At 45.7% G+C, this 21,792-nt stretch overlaps 1 protein-coding gene across 2 annotated transcripts in view; it reads right to left on the reverse strand.

Annotated features, from left to right (window-relative positions):
• Window positions 1-20,197, reverse strand: part of SLAIN1 (SLAIN family member 1) — a 52,910-nt gene extending 32,713 nt beyond the window's left edge. For both annotated transcript variants that reach the window (XM_084841833.1, XM_084841831.1), the window contains exons 1-2: window positions 19,701-20,197; window positions 8,061-8,200 (exon numbers count right to left, since the gene is read on the reverse strand). In XM_084841833.1, the coding sequence (XP_084697959.1) occupies window positions 8,061-8,200; window positions 19,701-20,197 (637 nt within the window). The remainder of the gene's footprint in view (window positions 1-8,060; window positions 8,201-19,700) is intronic.
• Between the last annotated feature and the right edge of the window lie 1,595 nt (window positions 20,198-21,792).

A 21,792-nucleotide genomic window follows, 5' to 3' on the forward strand; every position in this document is an offset into this window, starting at 1 on the left:
CCACGGATTTAGATGCCAGTGACGCAGGTGAGGAATCATCCGCAACTTCAGGTGATTAAGGTCCCAGTAGAAGCACTCAACTGATAAGATCACACCGATCTAGAAGTAATTTTTCCTCTGTCCACGACGCAAGGTACACAACAGGATTTAGTCGTTAATTTATCATCCCAGGAATTATCGCAGGATGAAATTAGACTTTTGAATTTGGGATTGAGTTTTGTTCCCACACCCGGATATAATGCCTTTCATAACCGTGTTGATTTTTTTAACTTATATGACAATTAAAATTGAGGGAGTTCTTAAATACTGGGTATTTAAAACCTGTTACGAATTGGTATGCTCACAGCCGCCAACTCAATTTACTGACATTAGAGCAGGAGAAATTATCATCCTGTGGTTTGAGGTTTGTTTGGTTACTTTGTGTCTCATTTCAAAGAAACTTTTCGGTAGTGTACCGATACAATATGCTTTAAGTGTTGTTCTTTCTTAGCTCTGTGAAGCTCTATGAGATAAAATGCAAGCTATGTCAGCGGATTAAGCGGCCTCATTCAAAAAACTACTCAGATTACAGTACTGCCACAGTGTTTTTTGTTGAGTTTAAGGACAGTGAGTTGAAACATTTTCCTTGCTTATAAAGTACAGCCCCGCTTTCATGTAAATAATTTTTGATAAGATTATGGTAACAATTCTCAATAAGAACATTTGTGTTTATTTGAAATAATGTTTTTGTACATGTACATATTATGATAATAACTGACAACTAATGTGAATATAAAAATAATAAATAATGTGTGTGTGCGTATGTGCATATGCATGCACACACATGCGTGTGTATGTATGTGCACATGTGTGCATATGACTATAGATCTTAATATCTTAATATCTTTACAGTTATTATTTATCTGAAGAAGCAACTCATATACAAAACAGGATTACACCGGATTTCTGTAAAGACTTTTTGGATGGACTTTAAGATCCTTTGAACAATCTATAACATTAATATGTATATACCTGTGATACAGATGCTTCTGTTATCTTCCAATATATGTACAATTGTATTCACATTGTTTTCATATGTAAAATTATATTGTTCCAACAACAATCCTATTTTAAATAGATCACTAACACCCACTCATTACGTGTTTTCATATTGATACAACATTATACTAGTATTACCTGACCCATTTACAGTTGTGTGCTTGTTCACTAATTTCTTATTGGTTTTTACAACTGTGGCCCTTTTTTGTACTTTGTGACTTGAGAAAAGCCAGTCTGCTGCAAAATCCACAATGATTTGAATCTGCTGTGGATTTCTCCGACATCCCTACTTGAAGGCAAAAAAGAAAGCTAAGATCATCTGCACAGTATGTATTTAACATAGCATGTAGTTTATCCTTGAGTAATACTATTATCACACATCTCTCTTCATCACTTACCAAGAAAAGAAGCTTAGGATGGGATGTGAATTTGGCAACAGCTTCACACACAAATAACTAACCTCACAATACCTGCTGTATCATGTATTTTAAGTTAGGGGTCAGCAACTGGCAGACCCGGGACCAAATCTGGCCTTTTGAGAGGTGCTCCTCCTCCCTTCTATTGCCAGTCTAGGAAGTGAAAGAGGCACGGAGCAAGTGGCACCTGGGGTAACAAAACTTGCTAAATAGTTGTCTTATCCTGCCTGTCCACCATGCTTCTCTGATGAAACTTGGACAGACTTGTCAGGGGCAAGTGGGTTCCATGTTCCTTACTGGCATTTGCCTGAATGCACCTTCTGACTGAGACAGAAGAGAAACAGCAAGCCAGACCCAAGAGCAATTAATGACAGTGTTACATACAAAGCAACTGTAAAAGTGTGTGAAGCAGCTGAGGGCATTTGTCCCCCTTGCTAGCGAGACAGCTAAGGAAACCATCACCATAGTTATGAAACCTCTGTATTAAAAAAAAAAGATCCAGTGAAACACAGTAAGATAAAATAAACTGATGAACACTTAAGACCACATAATCCGAATGGAAACAAATCTCTCTGAAGTGTGCTGCCACTTTAATCTGAATAAATTCCAAACTACATCTGTGATCCATTATCTGATCCACAGACTTGATCATTTAATTGCCACTTTGCCTTGTGTTTTTCAAATTCTCTGCCACAGATTCATTCGATTGCCTTTTGGACTCAAGACATAGCCTCAGTGTTTCCCATCTGTAAAATAGGATTTCCAGATTTCTAGGATATCTTCTAATATGCTGCCTATGTGACAGTTATACCTGTGGCTTGATGTATATATGCAGTTTGCGTTCTTGCTTTGTCCTTGTGACGGAATTGGAGCCTGGATTAGGCTGGATTGATATGAGTTGGTCCAGTATCTATTTTATTACTTTTTTCATTTTTCTAGTATCTATTTTATTACTTTTTCATTTATTACTTTTTTCATTTAATTTTTTCATTTATATCCTGCTTTTCTACCAAGGAGCTGCAAGTAGCATGCATGGTTCATTCCCAACCCTATTTTATCCTCACAATAACCCTGTGAGATAAGTTAGCCTGAAAGATCATGATTTGCCCAAGGCCACCCAGGAAAAAGACACCGATTTACATAAAATGTGCATATGAGGATGTATATGGATGCAAATTTTTAATAAACTGTCAGTGGGCAACTTCAAAGCCTCTGCTCTCCTTTCTGATGGTTCTTTATCTTTAATTTGGAGTTGGACTGGACAGCCCTTCCAATAGAGCAGTGATGCTGAACCAGATTTTTTTTGGGGGGGGGTTATGTGACCACCTACCCAGCCCTCCACAGGCTGTATGACATCAGATATCCAAGGTGCTGAATCCTATCCCCAAAATAGATTCAGCACCTTGGATAGCTCCTTTAGAGTTCTATCTGGTCCTGACTGAAACCCGGAATGGATTCACAGCCCTACCAAAATTGGAGCCACCAGCCTCCACTGGTAACTGCCATTGTAGTGATGGATTTGGGGGCTGGTTTATGTTGATAAAGTATCAGGGGAACGGAGGACGCTGCCTCATCCCAAGCTATTTGCCCATCTAGCTCAGTGCTGCCTACTCGGGCTGGCAGATATCTCTCCTATCACCTGCTCCTTTCAGGGACAGAACTTAGACCCTTCTGCATACAAGGCAGGTGCTCTGCCACCATGAAGGCTTCCCCACGAAAAGCATTTTGCATGTATTTGCAAGACAGTAGTTCTCAGGATGCCCAAGAGTGTACAAGGAGGGGTCAAAGTAGCCAGAAATCATCAGCAACTCTGGCAAAATCAGCATCAAATCTTTGGCGATGATTAACAGCAACCAAAGAGATTTCTCGACATGCCAGAAAAGTTTCTTTATCACACTGCTTCCCCTCCACTAACATCTGCAATTTGGTCTTCAAGCTGTTTACTTGGTGTGCCTGAAAATGCCCTCAGTACATAACACTTTCCACAAAACAGCTTTGACATGGGAACTACATGTAACAGAGACCTGCAGCCAAATGTCTCGGTGACGACTTCAAATCAATTTCCCTGACCTCCACAGCTTCCCTGAATCTTCATCCCTGTCCTAGAAATAGCACACAATTCTCCTCTCCCTAGACCTGATGTGAGAGAGTTGTCTCTTTGAGTCTCCTTCCCCACGCTCTGATACTCTGACACTCTTGCCACAGGTCCTTGTGTCCCAGTATGCTGCTTCTCCATTCTTTCTTCAGCCAGCCTGCTGGTTGAGGCCCTTATTCCTTAGCTCCCTTACTCTCAGACCCTCTTGCCACTCAGTATACAAACCCTCCTGCACCCCGCTTCCTGTACATTACATTCAGCCTTTCCTAGCCCATGACCCCATGTGAGTTTTCTCCAGCCAAGCTACCCTTTAGCCCCCCTCAAAACAGACATGCTCTGCCGATGGTGGATTCATTCAGAAGCCTGGCACTCCATTACCCAGTAATGGGGGGGTGGGAGGGGATGCTGGCAGGCAACAGACAGGTTACTGGAAGGCTACCAAGAGATACGCAAAATGCTGGGCATGCATTAAAAAAATGTTGTTGCCATATAAGAGTCCATGAAATGGACCTCAGAATGGCCACATGCTACAGATGGTCTTGACATTCATTTACTGGTTCACCAAGAACATAACAAAGGCCCAAAAACTTTAGTCAAACACTTCAGCACATCCCTGCGGATTATGACCACCAGGCAAAATACAACCCTCCTGTGTTACAGTGACAAATAAGCCTTTATAATTAGAACATAGCATTTGCTAATCAATCATTAGGCCCATAGAGCAGGAGCAGAGCACATGCTTGGTAGGCGTAAGGTTCCAGCACATCCATTTAAAATTATCTCAGGTAGCAAGGTGGGGAAGACCCTTTACCCAAGGCCAGTGGCAGAGCATATGCTTTGCATGTAGAAGGTCCCAGGTTCAGTCTCTCACATCATTCTCCAGGCAAGCCTGGGAAAGACACACGTTCAAAATCCAGGAGAGCCGCTGCAGGTCATTATAGACCAGGGGTGTAGAACCTCAAGTGTGCAGGCCAAAACAAGCCCACCTGGGGTCTCAATCTGGCCTCCAGGTTCCCCAGATGCCCCCTGACCACTGGTCACTTGGTGGCTTCCTGGCATTTGCGTGTCCCCCCCGCAGCCATGCTAAAAGGTTGAGATGCCTCTCCAGAGGCTCGGTTACTGGCAGGAAGAGCTTTCAGGCGGATACAGGTCGGTATTTTTGCCCCGCCCCTTTTGCCTTTGGCCCCGCCCACCACTGGAATGCAGCCCGCAAGAGCTTCTCCAAAATGGAATTTGGTCCTTGGGCTGAAAGAGGTTCTGCACCCCAGACGCAGAAGGAGGTAGATTTGACTTGAGCTGCATCCCACTGGTGTCAGCAGCTACATTCCCATTGATTTTTAATATGGTTGGATTGCATTCTGTAAGGGCAAGCCAGTAATGTAAGAAGCACCTAGAAAAGTTGTGGCTTTTCTAGCTTGAGGTTTTCAAGAAATTTATGACAGAAAGCTACTCAGATTACTTTAGATGTAATCTCCAGCTTAGAGGAAAAAACTATAATTTCAGCCTATGCTGTTACTTGTGGTCTAACTGAGCCCTGCAAGGACTTGGGCAAAAGCCCCGGCTCTTTATAGTTCCTCCTTGTGTACAGCATTTCTGAGCTGTTCAATACCATTCACTGCCCTATTAGCATCGTATAACATTTGGCACCGTAAGACCTCAGGGATCCCACTAATAGCAACAATAGCAGCAACAATAACTTCTAAATTTAAAAACAATGAAAACATCCAAGATCAATAAAATAAGGCATTTAAAGATAACATATAAAATAACAGCTGCAAACAGCTAAGATAGATTAGGTTAATTAAATTAAAATGTTAATTAAATTAATTAAAAGCAGGTTCTTATTAAAAACAGTATACTTGGCCCTAAACATCACCACAACCACACCCCATGTCAGAGCCAAGAATTGGAATACATATGTTATTGGTAACATTCTAGATTATGCCTGTGGTGAAGACACTTGGTTAAATCACCTGGCATGTATATATGATTCATACAAATAGGACTATTCCAATTCTTATTGGATGCTTCATGGCAGCTTCTTGAGCTCAGTTAAACATTTTATGGTGTGGTGGCTCAATTAAAACACTATCTTGCTGACAAAGAAAATGCCAATGATTCGGTAACAGTGTCATGTCAACATACCTGCAAGAACAAACAAACAACAAAAACCCTGAAGAGAGTATTTCCCCCTTTCTGAGTGTCAAGTTCTCATAATAAGGGTAACATGGATTCATCCTCAGTATTTGGTTCTGAAACCCCAGCGTCTTGGGGTGAAAGTCAAATACAAACTATAAAAATGAAAGTGACATATGGAAACAGGAACCCTTGAAAAAGCAATGACTGTGAACACACACTAGGTTTAGCTACAGCCCCTCGGGTATTGCTGGAAAGCACAAAAGAAATGATAAATGAGATCAATTAATGTAAAGATCAAAGGAAATTTAAAAGTAAAATGATCTCCAATTCACTAAGATGATTCTCTCTGTTGGGAAGCCTGACAGGTTTTAGTTCACAAACTCCTGGTTTTATGAATAGCTGGCCATATATTTGCTAAGCTTTATTACATGTTACATATTACTAAGATAAGTTTAGCAGTTTTAATTTTTTTTAAAAAACAACAAAATGAAGAACGAATGAACTCAAGTTCCAGCTTTTTCTGGACTGCTATATAGTCTGCTCCTTTGTTATAGAACATATTGTAAACGTTTGGGATATTAACATACACACCAGGTGCAGACCAGAGTGGATAGGTTCTCCCCCTGGTCCTCTCTGGAGGACACACACACACAGACACACACACAAGCTGACCCAAGCAGTTAGTTGGCTGCCAGGATTGGGCCTGGGCTGCAGTGTGGCTTGAAGGCAGCCACCTCACCATCGCCAAGGGCATCACACTCTCCCACTGCCGTATGTGCCAGGTCCAAATGGAGGTTCTCCACTAACCACTGAACCAATGGTTAAGGAATTCACTTAAAGTTTAGCTTTTCTGAGTTGTCATATGCATCATTCATCTATTATAGAACATGTATATTGTAATGATTATATAAGCAACACCTCAAACCAACAGGTGGTGCTATTCCATGTCCTTAGTGCTTAGCTGAGATCCTGGGTCTTGTCTTATTGTAGATCTATGTTGGAGGCCTGTGCAGATCTTACATTAGGGATACAGTGGTAAATTCAGGTTTGAATTTGAATTAGTTATATCCCACATTTTAGAGCAGGGGTGGGAAACCTGCAGCCCTCCAACCCAACATCCTTGACTATTGGCCATTTTGGCTGGAGCTGACGGGAGCTGGAGTCCAGCAACATCTGGGGCTCCTCACCCCTGTTTTAGAGGAAGCCCTCACAAGACTGTTTACAATTTTAAAGAATTAAAAATATATAGGGAATCAGCAATTAACATTTAAAAATACTGTTGTTCTGTCAGTGCAATTATCCTGAAGCCACCTTCTATCTGATTTTGTCCAACTTAATTTCAGGGGATGGGGTCATTTGGTGGGTGGGTGTACATACTCTCGCACAAATTAACTGGGGGTTTAAGCATGGAGATGTCCATGCAAATGTGCACTGAAAGCAAAGGACAACATCCATATTTAGATGTGCAGCTGATTTTCAGCTGCAATTCCTTAAAAGCATGGATTATCCATGACACTCTGCAGAGTTTCTGTAGATATTGAAGATCATGAGGCAGAAAAGTGGGAAAACTCTACAGGAACACAGCAACAGGTTGCCCAGGTCCCTAATATATGTTCTATACTAGGGCTGTGCACCAGTTCGGCCTGAAGCCCAAACTCCTAGCTGAAGCGCTTCGGGCTGCATCATGCTGCTTCTGAGGTACCTGAGGAGGCACAAGGAGGCACAAGGCGGCACGAAGTGGGCCGAGTCTCTCTGAAGTGCTTTGGTGCGATCCAGAAGCCCAGCCATGCTGCTGCCCAACCCAGCAACTTACCTGGGCCCTTGGGACACACGTCGGCAGCCATCTTCTTGTTCCAGGGAGTCACCATTTTTAAAATGTCGACCCCCTGTATTTCCAGAAATAGACCCTGCACAAATGGTGGAAGATCGTTTTCCAGAAATACAGGGAGGTGTCATTTTAAAAATGGCGCCTCCCTGGACAAGAAGACGGCTGCCAGAATACGGTACAGAGCTGGAGGCTCATGCTGAGGGCCGAGGTAAAGAGCTGGGGGCTTGTGCGGCAGGGGCATCAGGGGGACCTGAAGTGGGATTCGGCCATCCGAATCCTGCTTCAGTTCTGAAGGCCGAAGTGGGTCAGGGGCCCTCCGAATCAGCCAAAGCAAATCAGACCCTCCTCGGAAGCCCCAAAGTGGACTCCGAGGCAGATCGGGGGGGTGTCCCTGCACAGCCCTATCCTATACACAACAAACAATTAGGTAGAAAACATCCTGCAAATGGACAGTCCTGTCTCAGTATGTTACTGGACTGGCATAAAACAAGTAGGAAAAACATTAGTTGAAATATCTAATGAAACAAATGAAACTTAGAATGACCTTGTTCCAGCCTGAAGCACAAGGAGCGTTTTGCTGCTTCCATCTCAGGGCTTGGATTATCCAGAACATGTCGGCACCACTGCAGAGGGCTCAGGGATTTTTCTTGAGTTATGATGCTCTTAGCAGGCACAACGTACAACCTAAAAAGAGCCAAAGAAAAGCTTTAGAATAATACATACTTTATTTGATGCTATGAATTTCCATCTCCAGCTTCCAACTGTGCAAGCCCTAAGGCACTACAACAGCAAAGTCCAAGGCATCATCATTAGAGTTACTGTAAATTAGGAGGCATTTACAACACCTATTTTTCTTCCCTCCCAATGATGCAGATTACAATCTCTAAGCTAATAATGTGCACTAAAATCACCTAATACATGAAACCTTAGCAGACCTGGAACTGTAATTAAAATAATGGAGTTTCAGAGGAAACTACAATACTACTTATGTCAGCAAGGTGCTAAGAGTTTGGTCCAGATCCTGCAAAGCATTTAGCCACATGCTGAGTCAAATATATATTTTATCTCGCTGCAGCCAGTAAGAATGTGGTACTGCAAGACATTTGGAGTGCTTAATCTGGTATCAGTAAAGATGGTTACCTATTACCTCTGGCTTATCTGGGGGACTGTTCCGTAGACAGTTTAGCCCACCCACCAAATATCTGAAAGACAACCAGGGAGTACATTGTTCCTTGTTCTGATCCCTGCTAGCTCAGACAGCAGACTGGAGGGGTGGGATCAGGACTGCTAGCTGAGTTCTAACCGTGGGATTCCCTGGGATTACTTGCATACATTTCCTATTCAGCTTGATATCTCTTTCTCCCAATATTGCCTTTCACACCCATATAGCTTTGGGCTAAAATAACAGAAGAATTTCCCAAGTGGGATGCTACTGCCTTGCCCAGGGTGGGGAACCTCCAGCCCAGGGTCCCAATCTGGCCCTTGTGGGGTCCCCAGATGGCCCAGATTCCCTTGACCCCCTTTCCCCCAACCACTGATTGTTGGGTGGCTTCCCAATGTTTGCTCAGTTTTTACCCATTCTGAATGGTTGAAATGCCCTCTCTAAGGCTTAGTTACTGGCAGTGATGGCTTTAAGCTACAATATGCGGTTATTTTTTGTACTTTGGCCCCACCCACCACTAGAATGTGACTCCTGAGCGCTTCTAAATTGAATTCGGCCCTGGGGCTGAAAGAGGTTCCCCACCCCTGACCTAGATGCTGCCTTAATTTCACTGCTATGTCTACTTATTTGCTTCAGCATTAAAAGTATGATTTATTCATAGGGCACTACACAGGTGTGGACCATTCAGGGCTTCCCCATAGAAGGCATGGACCCAGGAAGCAGAAGAAGTGGAGAAAGGCAGAGCTGCAGGTGCGGACAACACCCAAAGGGAGGGTGTAAGCCCCTTCCAAACTCTCTGATGAAAGTCCCACATAGGAACCCTTCTCCTCACCAAGACATTGGCTGACAGGACTTTGGCCTCATTCTGGGTAGGGATGTCAGAGACATCCACAATAGAATCAAATGAGTTCAGATTTTTATGAATCCAACCCACAAATTCCACAGCGGACCAGCTTTTCCTGTGTCGCATGGATTCTGTGCACTTGTGTACCATTTTTTTTTACATTCCGGAATTTTACAAAATGTAGTCATAGAAAAATACTTAAAGTAAAAAAACACTGGATGAAAATGGGCATTTCCCACATAGGCTAAAGCAAGAAATGTGTATTTTAGGGGAATCTGCATTTTCTCAAGTGTGAATTTGCACAAATGCAAACTTTTTGTGAACCATCCACAGAGCTTCGGCTATTGAGTGGTATAGAAATAAATAAATAAATAAATAAATAAATAAAACATACATACATACATACAAAACTTGTGCAAACTCAGGGAATTGGAAAAAAATCCAATTCCGCCAATGAGCAGACAACGGAACAAAAGACATCTGACAATCTGCGAGAAGCAGACAGAACACATTTTACAAAATCTGTACATCCCTAATTCTGGGTAACTCTCTGCCATTTGGAACATGGCTGATGGAGTACCTATTTTGCTCCATGTCAGAGATGAGGCAAATGCCTGCTTTCCTAATAGTTGTTTTTAGGTACATGTTAGCTTTGGGGTCAGCCTGGACTGTGGATAACTCTGCATTTTTAAAGTGGGTTCTTTGTTGGCACAACTGCATTGTTTTCCTGAGTATAGCCCAAATAACTTCAAAAACAAATGGCACAAAGACGGTGGCCTAGAGATCTAACTTGCTGTTTCGCTACAGTCCTGGCCAAATGCTGAAGTATTCTCTTATATCTGGAGACGCACAAACATCCAACTGCTGCTTACCCCCAAAAAGGAATCAGAGCCATTGAACATTCAATTTGAATGCCCAGAAACCCACGAGGGATTTTTCAAGGGCCCTGATTCCCTCTGCTATCTGCCACTCTGTTCCCCACAAGCAGAGTGGGAAAGCTTCCTTAGGCCAGGGGTGCAAAACCTCATGCCCGGGGCCAAATCCAACTCTCCAGGGTTCCCCAGGGGGCCACTTTCCCTTCCCCAGGCCCCATCCCCTTCCTCTCACCCACCAATCTTTTGGTTTCCCAGCTTTTGTGATGTCCCCCCCCCCTCCATTCTGAAAGGTTGAAATGCCCAAGGCTTAATTTCTGGCAATAAGAGCTTTAAACTACAATAGGCTGGTGTTCGGGGCTCAGCCCCCTTTTGTCTTTGGTCCTGCCTTTTTTCCCTTCAGCCCCACCCACCATTGGAATGCGGCTCCTGAGAGCTTCTCTGCAGGGGAATGCAGCCCTCGGACTGAGAGGAGTCCAACACCCCTGCCTGAAGGGCTAGGACAGGGCTGGAGGTGACAGCTCTTGTGGGGCATCTCTTTCTCCCCCCCCCCCGTAACCAACCATTCATAAAATGAAGATAGTGCTGGCAGCAGAGTTATAATAGTAGTCGTTTAGACTACTGTAATGCACTCTACATGGGGTTACCCTTGAAGACGGTTCGGAAGCTGCAGCTGGTACAGAACGTGGCAGCTCGCCTGATTAAAGGCAGCCGCCGGCGAGATCACATCACTCCAGTGCTGAAGGAGTTGCACTGGTTACCAGTTGTTTTCCGGGCCAAATTCAAGGTGTTGGTTTTGACCTTTAAAACCCTATATGGTTCCAGCCCAGCCTATCTTAAGGAGCGCCTCCAGCAGCACCAGACAGGCCGCTTAACAAGATCAGCCTCGGATGGCCTTCTCTCTGTCCCATCAGCCAGGACAGCTAGACTGGTGGGGACGAGGGAGAGGGCCTTTTCTGTGGTGGCCCCCACTCTGTGGAACTCCCTCCCTAGGGAACTCCGTCATGCCCCCTCTTTAATGAGCTTCCGTCGTGCATTAAAAGCGTGGTTGTTCAGGCAGGCATTTGGGGTGGGTTAGGGTATTTTAAAAAAAATGTTTATGGTAAAATTTTATTGTTTTAAATTGTTTTATGGTGGGTTGTACATCGCCCAGAGTAGCTGGGTGACCAGTCAGATGGGCAATTAATAAATTTAATAAATAAATAAATAAAAATAATGGCAGGATGTTTTCCCCCTGCTGGGGTTCATGGGAGTTGCTGTTATAAATGCAGTCAAGCTGGATATTATTCAAGCTGTATGTGTTCTTCTTGTTTACCCTTCATATAAGTTATTTTTTTTAAAGTGTGGTTTTTGCCTTAAGAGTTTGCACTCACTGCAGCCTTTATGACAATCCTGCAGGCAAGGTTGGTAGAACAGAAGAGGCACCTGTTCCTAACCATACTGGTCTAATCCTGGCAGCACAAAACTTATGCATGTTCATTCAGCAGTCAAGTGCCCCTGTGGTCAATGAGACATCCTCCTGGCAAGGATGTGGATGGCTGAAACCTAAGATCAATAAAGTCCTGTAGTCTATATTGCTTTTTGTGTGTTCAGTACCCTCAACATTATAATACTGCTCAACTTAATCTTTTATTATCAATTTAAACATCTTTTAGAATTCACAGTTTAAGCCTTTCTATATCACTAGTTTTATTAAGTCAGTCACCTTGCACATGATACACCATTTAAGCTTTGCAGACTGCAAATGTTATCTGCTGGTTATTGCAGGAGGCTCTGGGTCAAAGTACAGATGTGATGCTAACTGTATATTTGAAACTAATTAAGGGCTGTGGGAGGGTGGGGTCAGTACTGAGACCACAGTGTGCATGGAGGGGGTTAAAGTTAAACCCTCTTTTCCCCTGTTGTAGTCCCAGTGAAAATCCCCTCCCCCAGCAGCTATCTGCCCTGGGAGCCAAAGGAAGCTTCGCTCCCAGGGTGAATAGCAGCCATAGTGGGAGGCAATCCGGATTGGGACAGTGGCACAGGGGGAGGGTTACCATCCCCCACGTGCTGTGGTCATGAACCCCTGTGGCTGCTATTTAAATGTATGCAACTAGACATGTTAATCTCATTTATTTATTTATTTTTATTTCATTTCTATACCGCCCAATAGCCGAAGCTCTCTTATACACATTAACTGCAACAATGCAATTAGTTTGGTCCTCACTACCTATGTTTCTTGACCCCAATGAATTGTGTTTCATAACCCAAACTTGCAGTGCAGAAAGTGAGGTCTTCCACTTAAATAAATGTGATTCAAGCACACAGAGCCAATTCACACATTATATTTTTCAATGTTCACCTAAAAAAATATTGGCCAGGATGGATTCTAAATAGTACACGTGGAGAGCACTTCCTCTTGGGAGGGAGAGGCTGTGGCAGGGGTCCCCAACAGCGCCCACAAAGCTCTCCCCTCCCTGCACCCTCCCAAAAACGCTTTAAGAAAAACCTCGGGAAATTTTAAGGCAGTCTTCTCTCTCTCCCCTCTGCCCCTTTGCCTTGCTATTTCTCCCTCCCAGCTTTTAGTCTCACTATTTCTCTCCCTGCACCACCACCTCTTTAGCTCACTTTTGACTAACCCCCATGGCAGCCACTATGTGACTAGCCACATCCTCCATGGGAGCAATTGCGTGGTGATGCCCACAGCAGTTTCTCAAATTCCCAAATGTGCCCATGGGTTCAAAAAGGTTGGGGGGCTACGGTTTCCCTCTGCAACTGCAATCCTTTGCACCATGCTGGATCCCACCCTGAAGGGATCCTTGACCTTCAGGAGCTGGGAAGGGATGAAGCACAAGAGGCTGCAATGGGAAGGGGGTGGCTGTGCGAAGATCCTCTCCTTAGTTCTGCATTTGCCCTTTCAGTCCCCTCTCTGGGACTGCTGTCTTATTTAGGGTGCCAATCCTAACTCTCTATCAATAAGTAATAGTCTGTCTGTGGCATAAATCCAGACTGTGAAGGAGTATCTCCTCCATCTAATAATAGCTCTTCACTTCAGCTTTTCCCATATTAAAAGAGTTGTCTGTTAAGGATTTCAATATAAGCAAACAGGCACCCATGTTAATACCCAGAGAAAGTGAGGCATTCTTAACTTGCACTAAAAGACACGGAAGAAACTTTGTAGACATTACACAGCCACCAATCCAGTCTAGTGGCTAAACGTATACCAGACAGGAAGCTGCTGTCAATCTGAACTCCAAACATGCATTTCCAAATACGTGTCTTTCATTCACACAGTTCTCACTCAAGTTATTGTTTTACTGCCCTAGAAGAAAATTACTTCCAGCCTGCTATGCTGCTATATTTGGCAGGCAGGAGTGGGGGGAGATTCTTGTGTTTTCTTCTGAAGTGCTTTTCTGATCAGAGCTCTCTTTCCATGCAACTGAGTGGAGCAATCAACAAAGGAAAAGAGCTAAATGAAGAAAACTGTGACAAAGCCACGCCCATCTCTGCTTCTAGGCCTAATCTGAAGCTCCAGTTTCGGCCTTTAAAATCCCAAGCCGTTTGGGACAGCCTGCACCCATACAAGCCTGTCTGGCTTTTCCAGCTGCAGCCTTTTCCCTGTTCCATACTTTTGCTCCGTACGTTTGTAAAGAACAAGGTAAGAAGGGCTGCAACTGCAAAGATGGGGGACACTGGAAGAACAGGACGCAACTTCCACACGTGTCACTGACCTTGACGTTCCAGGAGTCTGGAACACAGAGAAGAGGAAGATTTGGGGGACTAGGCTGGCTGGACCAAGGAGTCTGCACACATTGCCAGCTCCAGGTTTTGAAGGCCCTTGGGCAAGTCACCCTGAGTGGGGGCCCTCCCTCTGTGAGTCTACCTTCTCGCTACATTGTCATCAGTCGCTAATGCTCCTCATCCTCTTTCTCATCATTGGTCCCACTTGCTTGCTTGACAGGCAAAGAGCCAGTGAGCAAGTAGACTGTGGCCCCTTCTCCCCACCACCCTCGTCTGGGCCAGAGCGAGAAGCAAGTGAAGAAGCAAGTTGCAATGGTGAAGAGGAGGAGCAAGTCCAGGGGGCTGTTATCAGTGGGACCCTGCTGGGCTGTGGGTCCTTGGCAGGTGCTCAACCATGCCTACCCTTGATGCTGGCCCGGTCCGTACATCACCTTGCCTCTCACCCATCGCTGTGCTTGCATTTATCCCCAAGCGCTATCCCCATATCCCTCTCCTTTCATTACCCACAGACCTTGCCCTGCCCTCTCCCCAAAAGTTCACTGAAAGCCTGAATCTAGAAGGGGAAGCAGAAGAAATGGTGAAAAACTAATGATCATATGAGACCACACCTACTTTACATAAATAAAGTTTGCAGAATTTCAGTGTCAACATATATAGATTTTGGCTTAAAAACAAAACAAAACTGCTTGCACAAAGCCCTGAGAAATTATCACAGAACTGGATACAAATGCCTCGCATGAAAAAACTATTGTTTAGTAAGCGGGGCGGCAGGGAAGAATGGGCTGGGATATCTCAGGGGATTAATAGCAATGTCCAGTAGTAGCCACAGGATGGTAGTCAAGAACTGGCAGCTATTGCCAGAGGGAACAGCATTCAAGGAACTTTCTGTTCAGTATCTCAATTGCTGCAATTAGAGAGGCAGAGAGGAAATATTCAAAAATAGGCCCAGAAACTGACACCTTTATCTCAGTGAAATTACCTTCTATACTACGTATCATGGTAAATCTCGAATTTACAACCGATTTATCTGGACCTGTCACCCAAATAAAGAAATCTTCATTGACTAATCAGATGCATTTTAATTGAATAATTACCTGAATTTAGATTGATTAAGGCTGGAGTCCTAAATATACTTAGGGTACAATCCTATGCATGTTTTGACAGGAAAAAGGCCTGGGAGTTGTAGGCCTTTTCTCTATCTAAACATGCATAGGATTGTGCCCTTAGTAGATTGTGAGAGGAATGGTTCTAAGGTGGTACTTACCACCCACAGATTTAGTACTTGCATTAAAAATAATTAACTTTTAAATTAACGCCTACATGATTACTCAGGGAACTTTTTAAAAGGGGTTATTCTCACCGGTTAGTCAACTAAACATTGCAGCCCTAGATTTACCTCAGACAAATGTATCTATTCCACTCTAAGCCTCACTGAAATATATCAGCCAAGTTCCAACAGAGGAGTCCCAAGATCTCTGCACATATGCCCAGAAAAGAATAAATGCCATAGACTAAAGATATGCTGAATGAAGAGATACTGATAAGCCTTTTAGGTAAACAAGCATCAATTAGCTGTATACAATTGCTGATAATCTGCCAAGTTCAAAGCTTTAATGCCAAGACCTAAATGTGGAACCAGAGTAGAATTCAATGATAGCAGTTCCAGAAGAATACACTTAAGCAAACAAAAGGGATTCACAACGTAAACCTATGCATCTCTATTCAGAGGTCCCACTGAGTTCAGTCTGGCAGACTCCCATGTAAGCATGTATCCGATTGAGGCCAGGGTCTTGCCTAGCAAAATAGCAATGTTTTTAAGCCAGGGATGGGAAATGTGTGGCCCTACAGATGTTAACTTGAGCACACTCCAGGAGAGAGCGGAGGACAGGAAGGCCTGGCGTGCTATGGTCCATGGGGTCACGAAGAGTCGGACACGACTGAACAACAACAACAACAGATGTTGTTGGGACTACAACTCCCATTCCCCCTCACCATTGGCTATGCAGGCTAAGGCTGATAGAAACTGCAGTCCATCATCTGGAGGGCCACACATTCTGCACCCATATTTCAAGCAAAGATAGCTTTACTGTGAGATATTTTCACAGTAGAGTATATTTTCAACCAGTTTTCCCCAAGATTTAGTTATCACCTACTCATGCTCTAGTTCTATAAGATAAACAGAGAAAGTACAAGCCCCTCTATCTAATAATGCATCACCTTGTAAAATGGCTACATTGAGAACATTAGCTGGCACTGCACAGTTATTTCCCCAAACTCACAGATATCAGCAGGGTTTACTGCTAACTAACCAAGTTTACAAATGGAGGGCACTGTTGTTTAAACATAGTTACAACCTAGTTTTCCTCTGTACAGGAAAAGTAGAAGGTGGCTACACAACCATAGTCACAGGCCAATCCTGACCACGTTTACTTGTAAGAAAGCCCCACTGATTTCAGTGGGAATGTGGTATAGGGCTAAGAGCAGGGCAAGGAACCTCTGCCTCTACAGATGCCGCTGGACTCCCATCATATCTGGCCCCTAATCATGCTGGATGGGGCTTATGCGAGTTAAGAACATAAGAAAAGCCGTGCTGGATCAGACTAAGGGTCCATCTAGTCCAGCATTCTGTTCACACAGTGGCCAACCAGCTGACCAGGAACCCAGAAGCAGGACAATCCCTCACCAAGCCACAGAATGGCAGTTCAGCCTTTTTTGTAAAGGCCAATTTTATGCAAATCGCGGCTGTAAAGCAGCCATTTATGCAAGATTACAGGTGTAAATGGCTATTTACACCTGTAATGTTGTGTAAATGTCTGCTTTATGGCTGCTATTTGTCTAAAATTGACCTTTATGAAAAAGGCTGAGCTGCCATTTTTATGCAAAATGGTGGCTTGGTGCAGGATCAGACAGGCGCTCACAGACCACCTGGCAACTCACTGCACACAGCGAGCAGGGGCAGCTGGCCAGTGGGGGGCCGGCAAGTGGCACATGACCTGGACCATGGCGAGTTTGCCCATTTCTAATCATATCCCCACTCAGTCTTGCTTAGAATTAAGTATGCTTAGAATTACAGCCTTAAATCTAGATACTTTACAGTACAGAAAGAACCTCAGTCATTTGTGTGTGCATGTGATGGATCCTTTAGATTTTTGCAAAACTAAAAGGCACTATCTCGTATCTCTCTTTACTGATGCACATACAAAACAGTTGCTCTAGAGATGGTCAATTTCCAGTCCTACCGCCAGTTATAGTGATGCTTACTTGTACCATCATAAACAGTCCCTTAAAACATCTAGTGAATTTAATGGATACATTCATGATTTTTAAATTACATTGGGCCAGCCACCATTAAGCACATGTAAATGCCACTGCTTAAACAAGTGCTTAATTCTCTCCTATTGAAATCAATAGGATTTTACTTTATATGGATTGTTCCCATTCACCATAGAAGACATGGGTTTGTGCTCATGCAAAGAGAACTAATTTGCATTGTTGTTGTTTTTAAAGCCACATAAGGAACATAACTTACCCTGGATGATGATAAAATATTACCCTCCATATTTTTCTTAAAATATCTGCATTTTTTCCTTTCTATAATGCATCAGTCTTCAGCTATGTCACAGTCAAGATTTTTAACAACAGAATTTGCCCCACCCCCAGGTGGGGTGCAATGTATAGGATTGCAGCCTAAGAGAAGGAAAAAAGATGGAGGAGGGAGAGAGAAGAAGGGCAAGAGTAGGAGATAGAGAAAAAGACCAACACAAGATTGTATTTAAACCTTGATAGCTGCTTCTAAAGGACAAGAGGCTTTGGGAGGGAGCCATTTTCAGTAAATAAACTCTGCTGCATATATATGTAGCTTTTCTATCCATCACTTTTTGGCTACAGCTTACCACAGATGCTTTCGCCCTCCATGGGATCCCAGATGCACTTGTCTTTGCAATGTTGCATCTCAAATGGGGGGGGGACATCTGGGGAGGTGGGGAAAAAGGCTGTGGGAAAGTGGTGAAGGAGGACTGAAGCATCCTCCCCCCACATTCCCTCTGCTGAATGTTGCTCCCTCCCAACGCTGCTTGTTCCTAAAAGCAGCAGCCAGCCAGGTTTAAAATATTTAAACATGTGTGTGTAACATGTAGTTTGGCCCAGAGAGAGAAGGAAAATTAAAGACACAGGGGAAAGGCTGACATATATAGTAAAAGAAAACAACAACAAAAATAAAAATGGATTCCCTGTTGCATGCTAGGGTTAAACGTGGATCCTGCCTGAGAAAAGATACAATGACTGCAGTCTTTTCTTAACAATGAAAATACACCCCCCCAAACCCCACAAGCTATTTCGACTGTCAGCCTTTATACAGTTTGCTGCGGCTGTATAAATCACAAGTACTACCTCTATTTTCATTCTGCTTCCAGACCCAGTTTACAGCTGAAAGCATCTATTCAAGAGCAAATGCCATCCCTTAAAGACCAGGGTTGCTGACCACAGTCCTGAAAGCAAGGGGATTTCACGCGGCGCCTCCCACAGAGTTTTCAAGCCATGCCAGTTGATTTCCACTGTTCTTTCATTAACATGCCTAAAGTACTCAGCCATAAGCCTCACTGACTGCAATCGGGCTGGCTGATCTGGAATCACCACCACGATTTTGTGTTTGTTTTTTCCCCCATCCTCACATCAACCTGTTCAGAATGGTCTTATTTTAGAGCAGCGTTAAATGCCCTATCTTCAGCAGTTCAGCAACACATTTCAAACGCACAACCAAGAGAACGCAACAAAGAATGAAAAATGTGTCCAGTTCCAAGACGTTGACTCCATTCTAATTTCCTTTTTGGAATCTGCACAAGTGACTGGATAGTTTCCTGTTTTCGGAAACAATCCTGGAATCTTGTACTAATGAGTGCATCCCATCGCTTACGAGTGGGACCTACTCATCAATCAGAGGCATCTAGTATTGAAGATAACACCACATTTCTTTACATCCAGACTGAAATCTGATGAAGTGGGCAGCGTCCACGAAATTTATGCTGTGCCAGAATAAATGTTAGTTTTTAAGGTGCCACAAGATGTCTTTGTATCCTACTGTTTCTAAAGGATTTCTTCTTCTTTTTTTTAAAATAGTTTTAAAAAAAACATACATTTAAGAACGTAGCAACAGGAGATCCTTTCCAAACAGGCAGGCTCAAGACAAATGCTGGACTTGGGACGCAGGAGATGACAACAGGGGGTCTCCTAAGGGGGCCCCTTTTGGCAGCTGAAGGAGCCAATGACAACAGAGGTGAGGGAGGGGGAAGGAAGAAGGCGAAAAAAAGGCAGATTTAAATGCAGCAAAACAGGATCTAGGGGGATTGCAGAGTTAATGCTAATAAGGCAGCCTTGAGCAGCGAAGCGCCCCTGAACGAGGGAAGAGAGGGAGAGACAGGCAAGAGATGGGGAGGGCGCTTCTCCTGGACGGGACCCAGGCAATGAGCAGGGGGAGGTTGGAAGCCCCCCCCCGCGTCCAACGGTTGGGGGGCGGGCTTGCAGACGTGATTGTGGGGGGCTTTCGGGAATGGGGAAACCGTGCGGGGGGGCGATGAGGAAGCTACCCACCACGTCTCCTCCTCCTCCTCTTCCCCGTCGCAGCAACTGAGCCCCCGCAGATCCAGCACCTCCACCTCGTCCAAGACGGTGGCCGAGGGGATGACGATGGCCGTGGCGGCGGCCTCCGGGGGTCCGGAGGAGCCGCCGCCGCCGCCGCCTGGGGCTCCTCCGGCGGGCGATGGCTTGAAGTAGACGAAGGGCTCGGCTTGGCACAGGAGAGCGGGCGCCGCGCTGGGCGCGCAGGCCGGCGGGGGGCTGCCGGGGGCCGCGGCGGGCGGCGGCGGCTGGCCGGCGGCGGGGGAGAGCGGCAGCTGCGGCGGCGGCGGACTCGCGGGGCCCGGCCCGGGCGCCGAGGACGGCGAGGCGGCGGCCGCCCGGCTGCGCAGCTGCTCGTTCTGCTTCTCCAGCTTGCGCACCAGCTCCTGCAGCTTCTTCACCTCCAGCTCGGCGCTCACCGCGCCCGGCGTCCCCTCGGCCACCGCGGCCTTCAGCAGAGCCGCCTCCATCCCCGGCGGCGCGGCGCGGCGCGGCGGGCCGAGCGGGAGCGGCTCGTCGCGCCTCGGCCGGGGAGACGCGCAGACGCTGCCTCCGCCGGCTCCGGCTCCGGCGCCGGGCTGCACGCGCGCCTCGCCTCGGCCGCCAGCCCAGGCGCGCCTCCCGCCAGCCCGCGCCCCCGGCCCCCTCCCCTCTGCTGCCGGGCGGAAGGCGGGCACACAATGGAACAAAGCGGGGCGGGGAGACGCGGGCGGGGCCCCGGAGGCTCCGCCCCGTCGGGGGAAAATGCTTCTCCTGCCCTGTGTGTGTGTGTGTGTGAAAGAGAGAGAGAGAGAGAGAGAGGCGGGGGGGGGGGGAGAACGGGGCATGGAAACAAGATTTAGAGAGGGAGGCTTAGTCCAGGGCTGGGCAGCTGGTGGCCCTCCAAATGTTTTGGCCTACAGTTCCCATCATCCCTCGCCATTGGCTATGCTGGCTACGGCTGACGGGAGTTGTAGGCCAAAACATCCCGAGGGCCACCAGTTGCCCACACCTGCTTGGAAAGACTGGAGATAATCACCCAGTATTGAAGCTCAAATATTTTGGCCACCAAATGCGAAGAGAAAAGTCACTGATGCGGGGAAAGACTGAAGGCAAAAGGAGGAGGGGACGGCAGAGGAGGAGATGGCTAGGTAGCATCACCGATGCAATGAATATGGACTTGAGCACGCTCCGGGAGAGAGCGCAGGACAGGAAGGCCTGGCGTGCTATGGTCCATGGGGTCACGAAGAGTCGGACACGACTGAACGACTGAACAACAACAAAATCACCCAGTATAGGGGTGGTGGCAGGGAATAGAATGGAGGAGATGATACTTGGGGCTGTTCATTATGACAACGTTCTGACCCTTCCTAGTAGGAGCAACTCCAGGAAAACTAGAGGACTGGCAAAGACCATTGCTAGTGAAACAAGGCTGAGCCATGCGATATACAGGGCCAGCCCAAGACACTTTGCTGGCAGCTGAATCTAGTTTAAACACTGCCCATAGGACACCATCCTCCACTGAACTTGGCAGCAGGCTTAGGGGGTGCCGGGGAGGCCACGTGGCACACAGCCCTCGCTGCAGCTCCCTGCCACCCTCCCTGTAGCATCTGTCACCTGAGGTGGCCGCCTTCCTCTGCTTCCTCTGAGAATTAAACAAAAGGGCTGCTCAAGCCATCGGTCACTGTTTAGAAATGGTGTTTAAACAACAGGCTAGTTGGCTTGGTCATGTGCAGGGCACCCAGCATTGCCAGTCCTCCACCAACCAAACAGGGCACTTCCTCTCGGCTCAGTGTGTGGCTAGAGCCAACAGTGATCAACTTCCTCTATGAGAAGAGCCACCTGTTGAAGGCTGGCAGCTTCTTTTCTTGCCTTGCTTCTGTGTAGTTAGCAGCAGCCTGGCATTCAGAAGTGGAGCAGAGTTGTCTCTACCCTAGAGACAAGGTGATGGGGAAAGATAAAGGGTACTTCCAGACCAGGTTATCATGGTGGAATAGCCCTGCCTTGCTCATGGAGTTTTATGGAGTGTCCAGACAATGATGTCTTCCATTTGTAAACCTCCTGTGCTCTCCCACAGCTTTTTCTG

This window comes from Heloderma suspectum, chromosome 3 (genome assembly GCF_057233095.1).
Source record: "Heloderma suspectum isolate Gila_16-S chromosome 3, 16-S_ref, whole genome shotgun sequence".
NCBI classification, from domain to species: Eukaryota; Metazoa; Chordata; class Lepidosauria; order Squamata; family Helodermatidae; genus Heloderma; species Heloderma suspectum.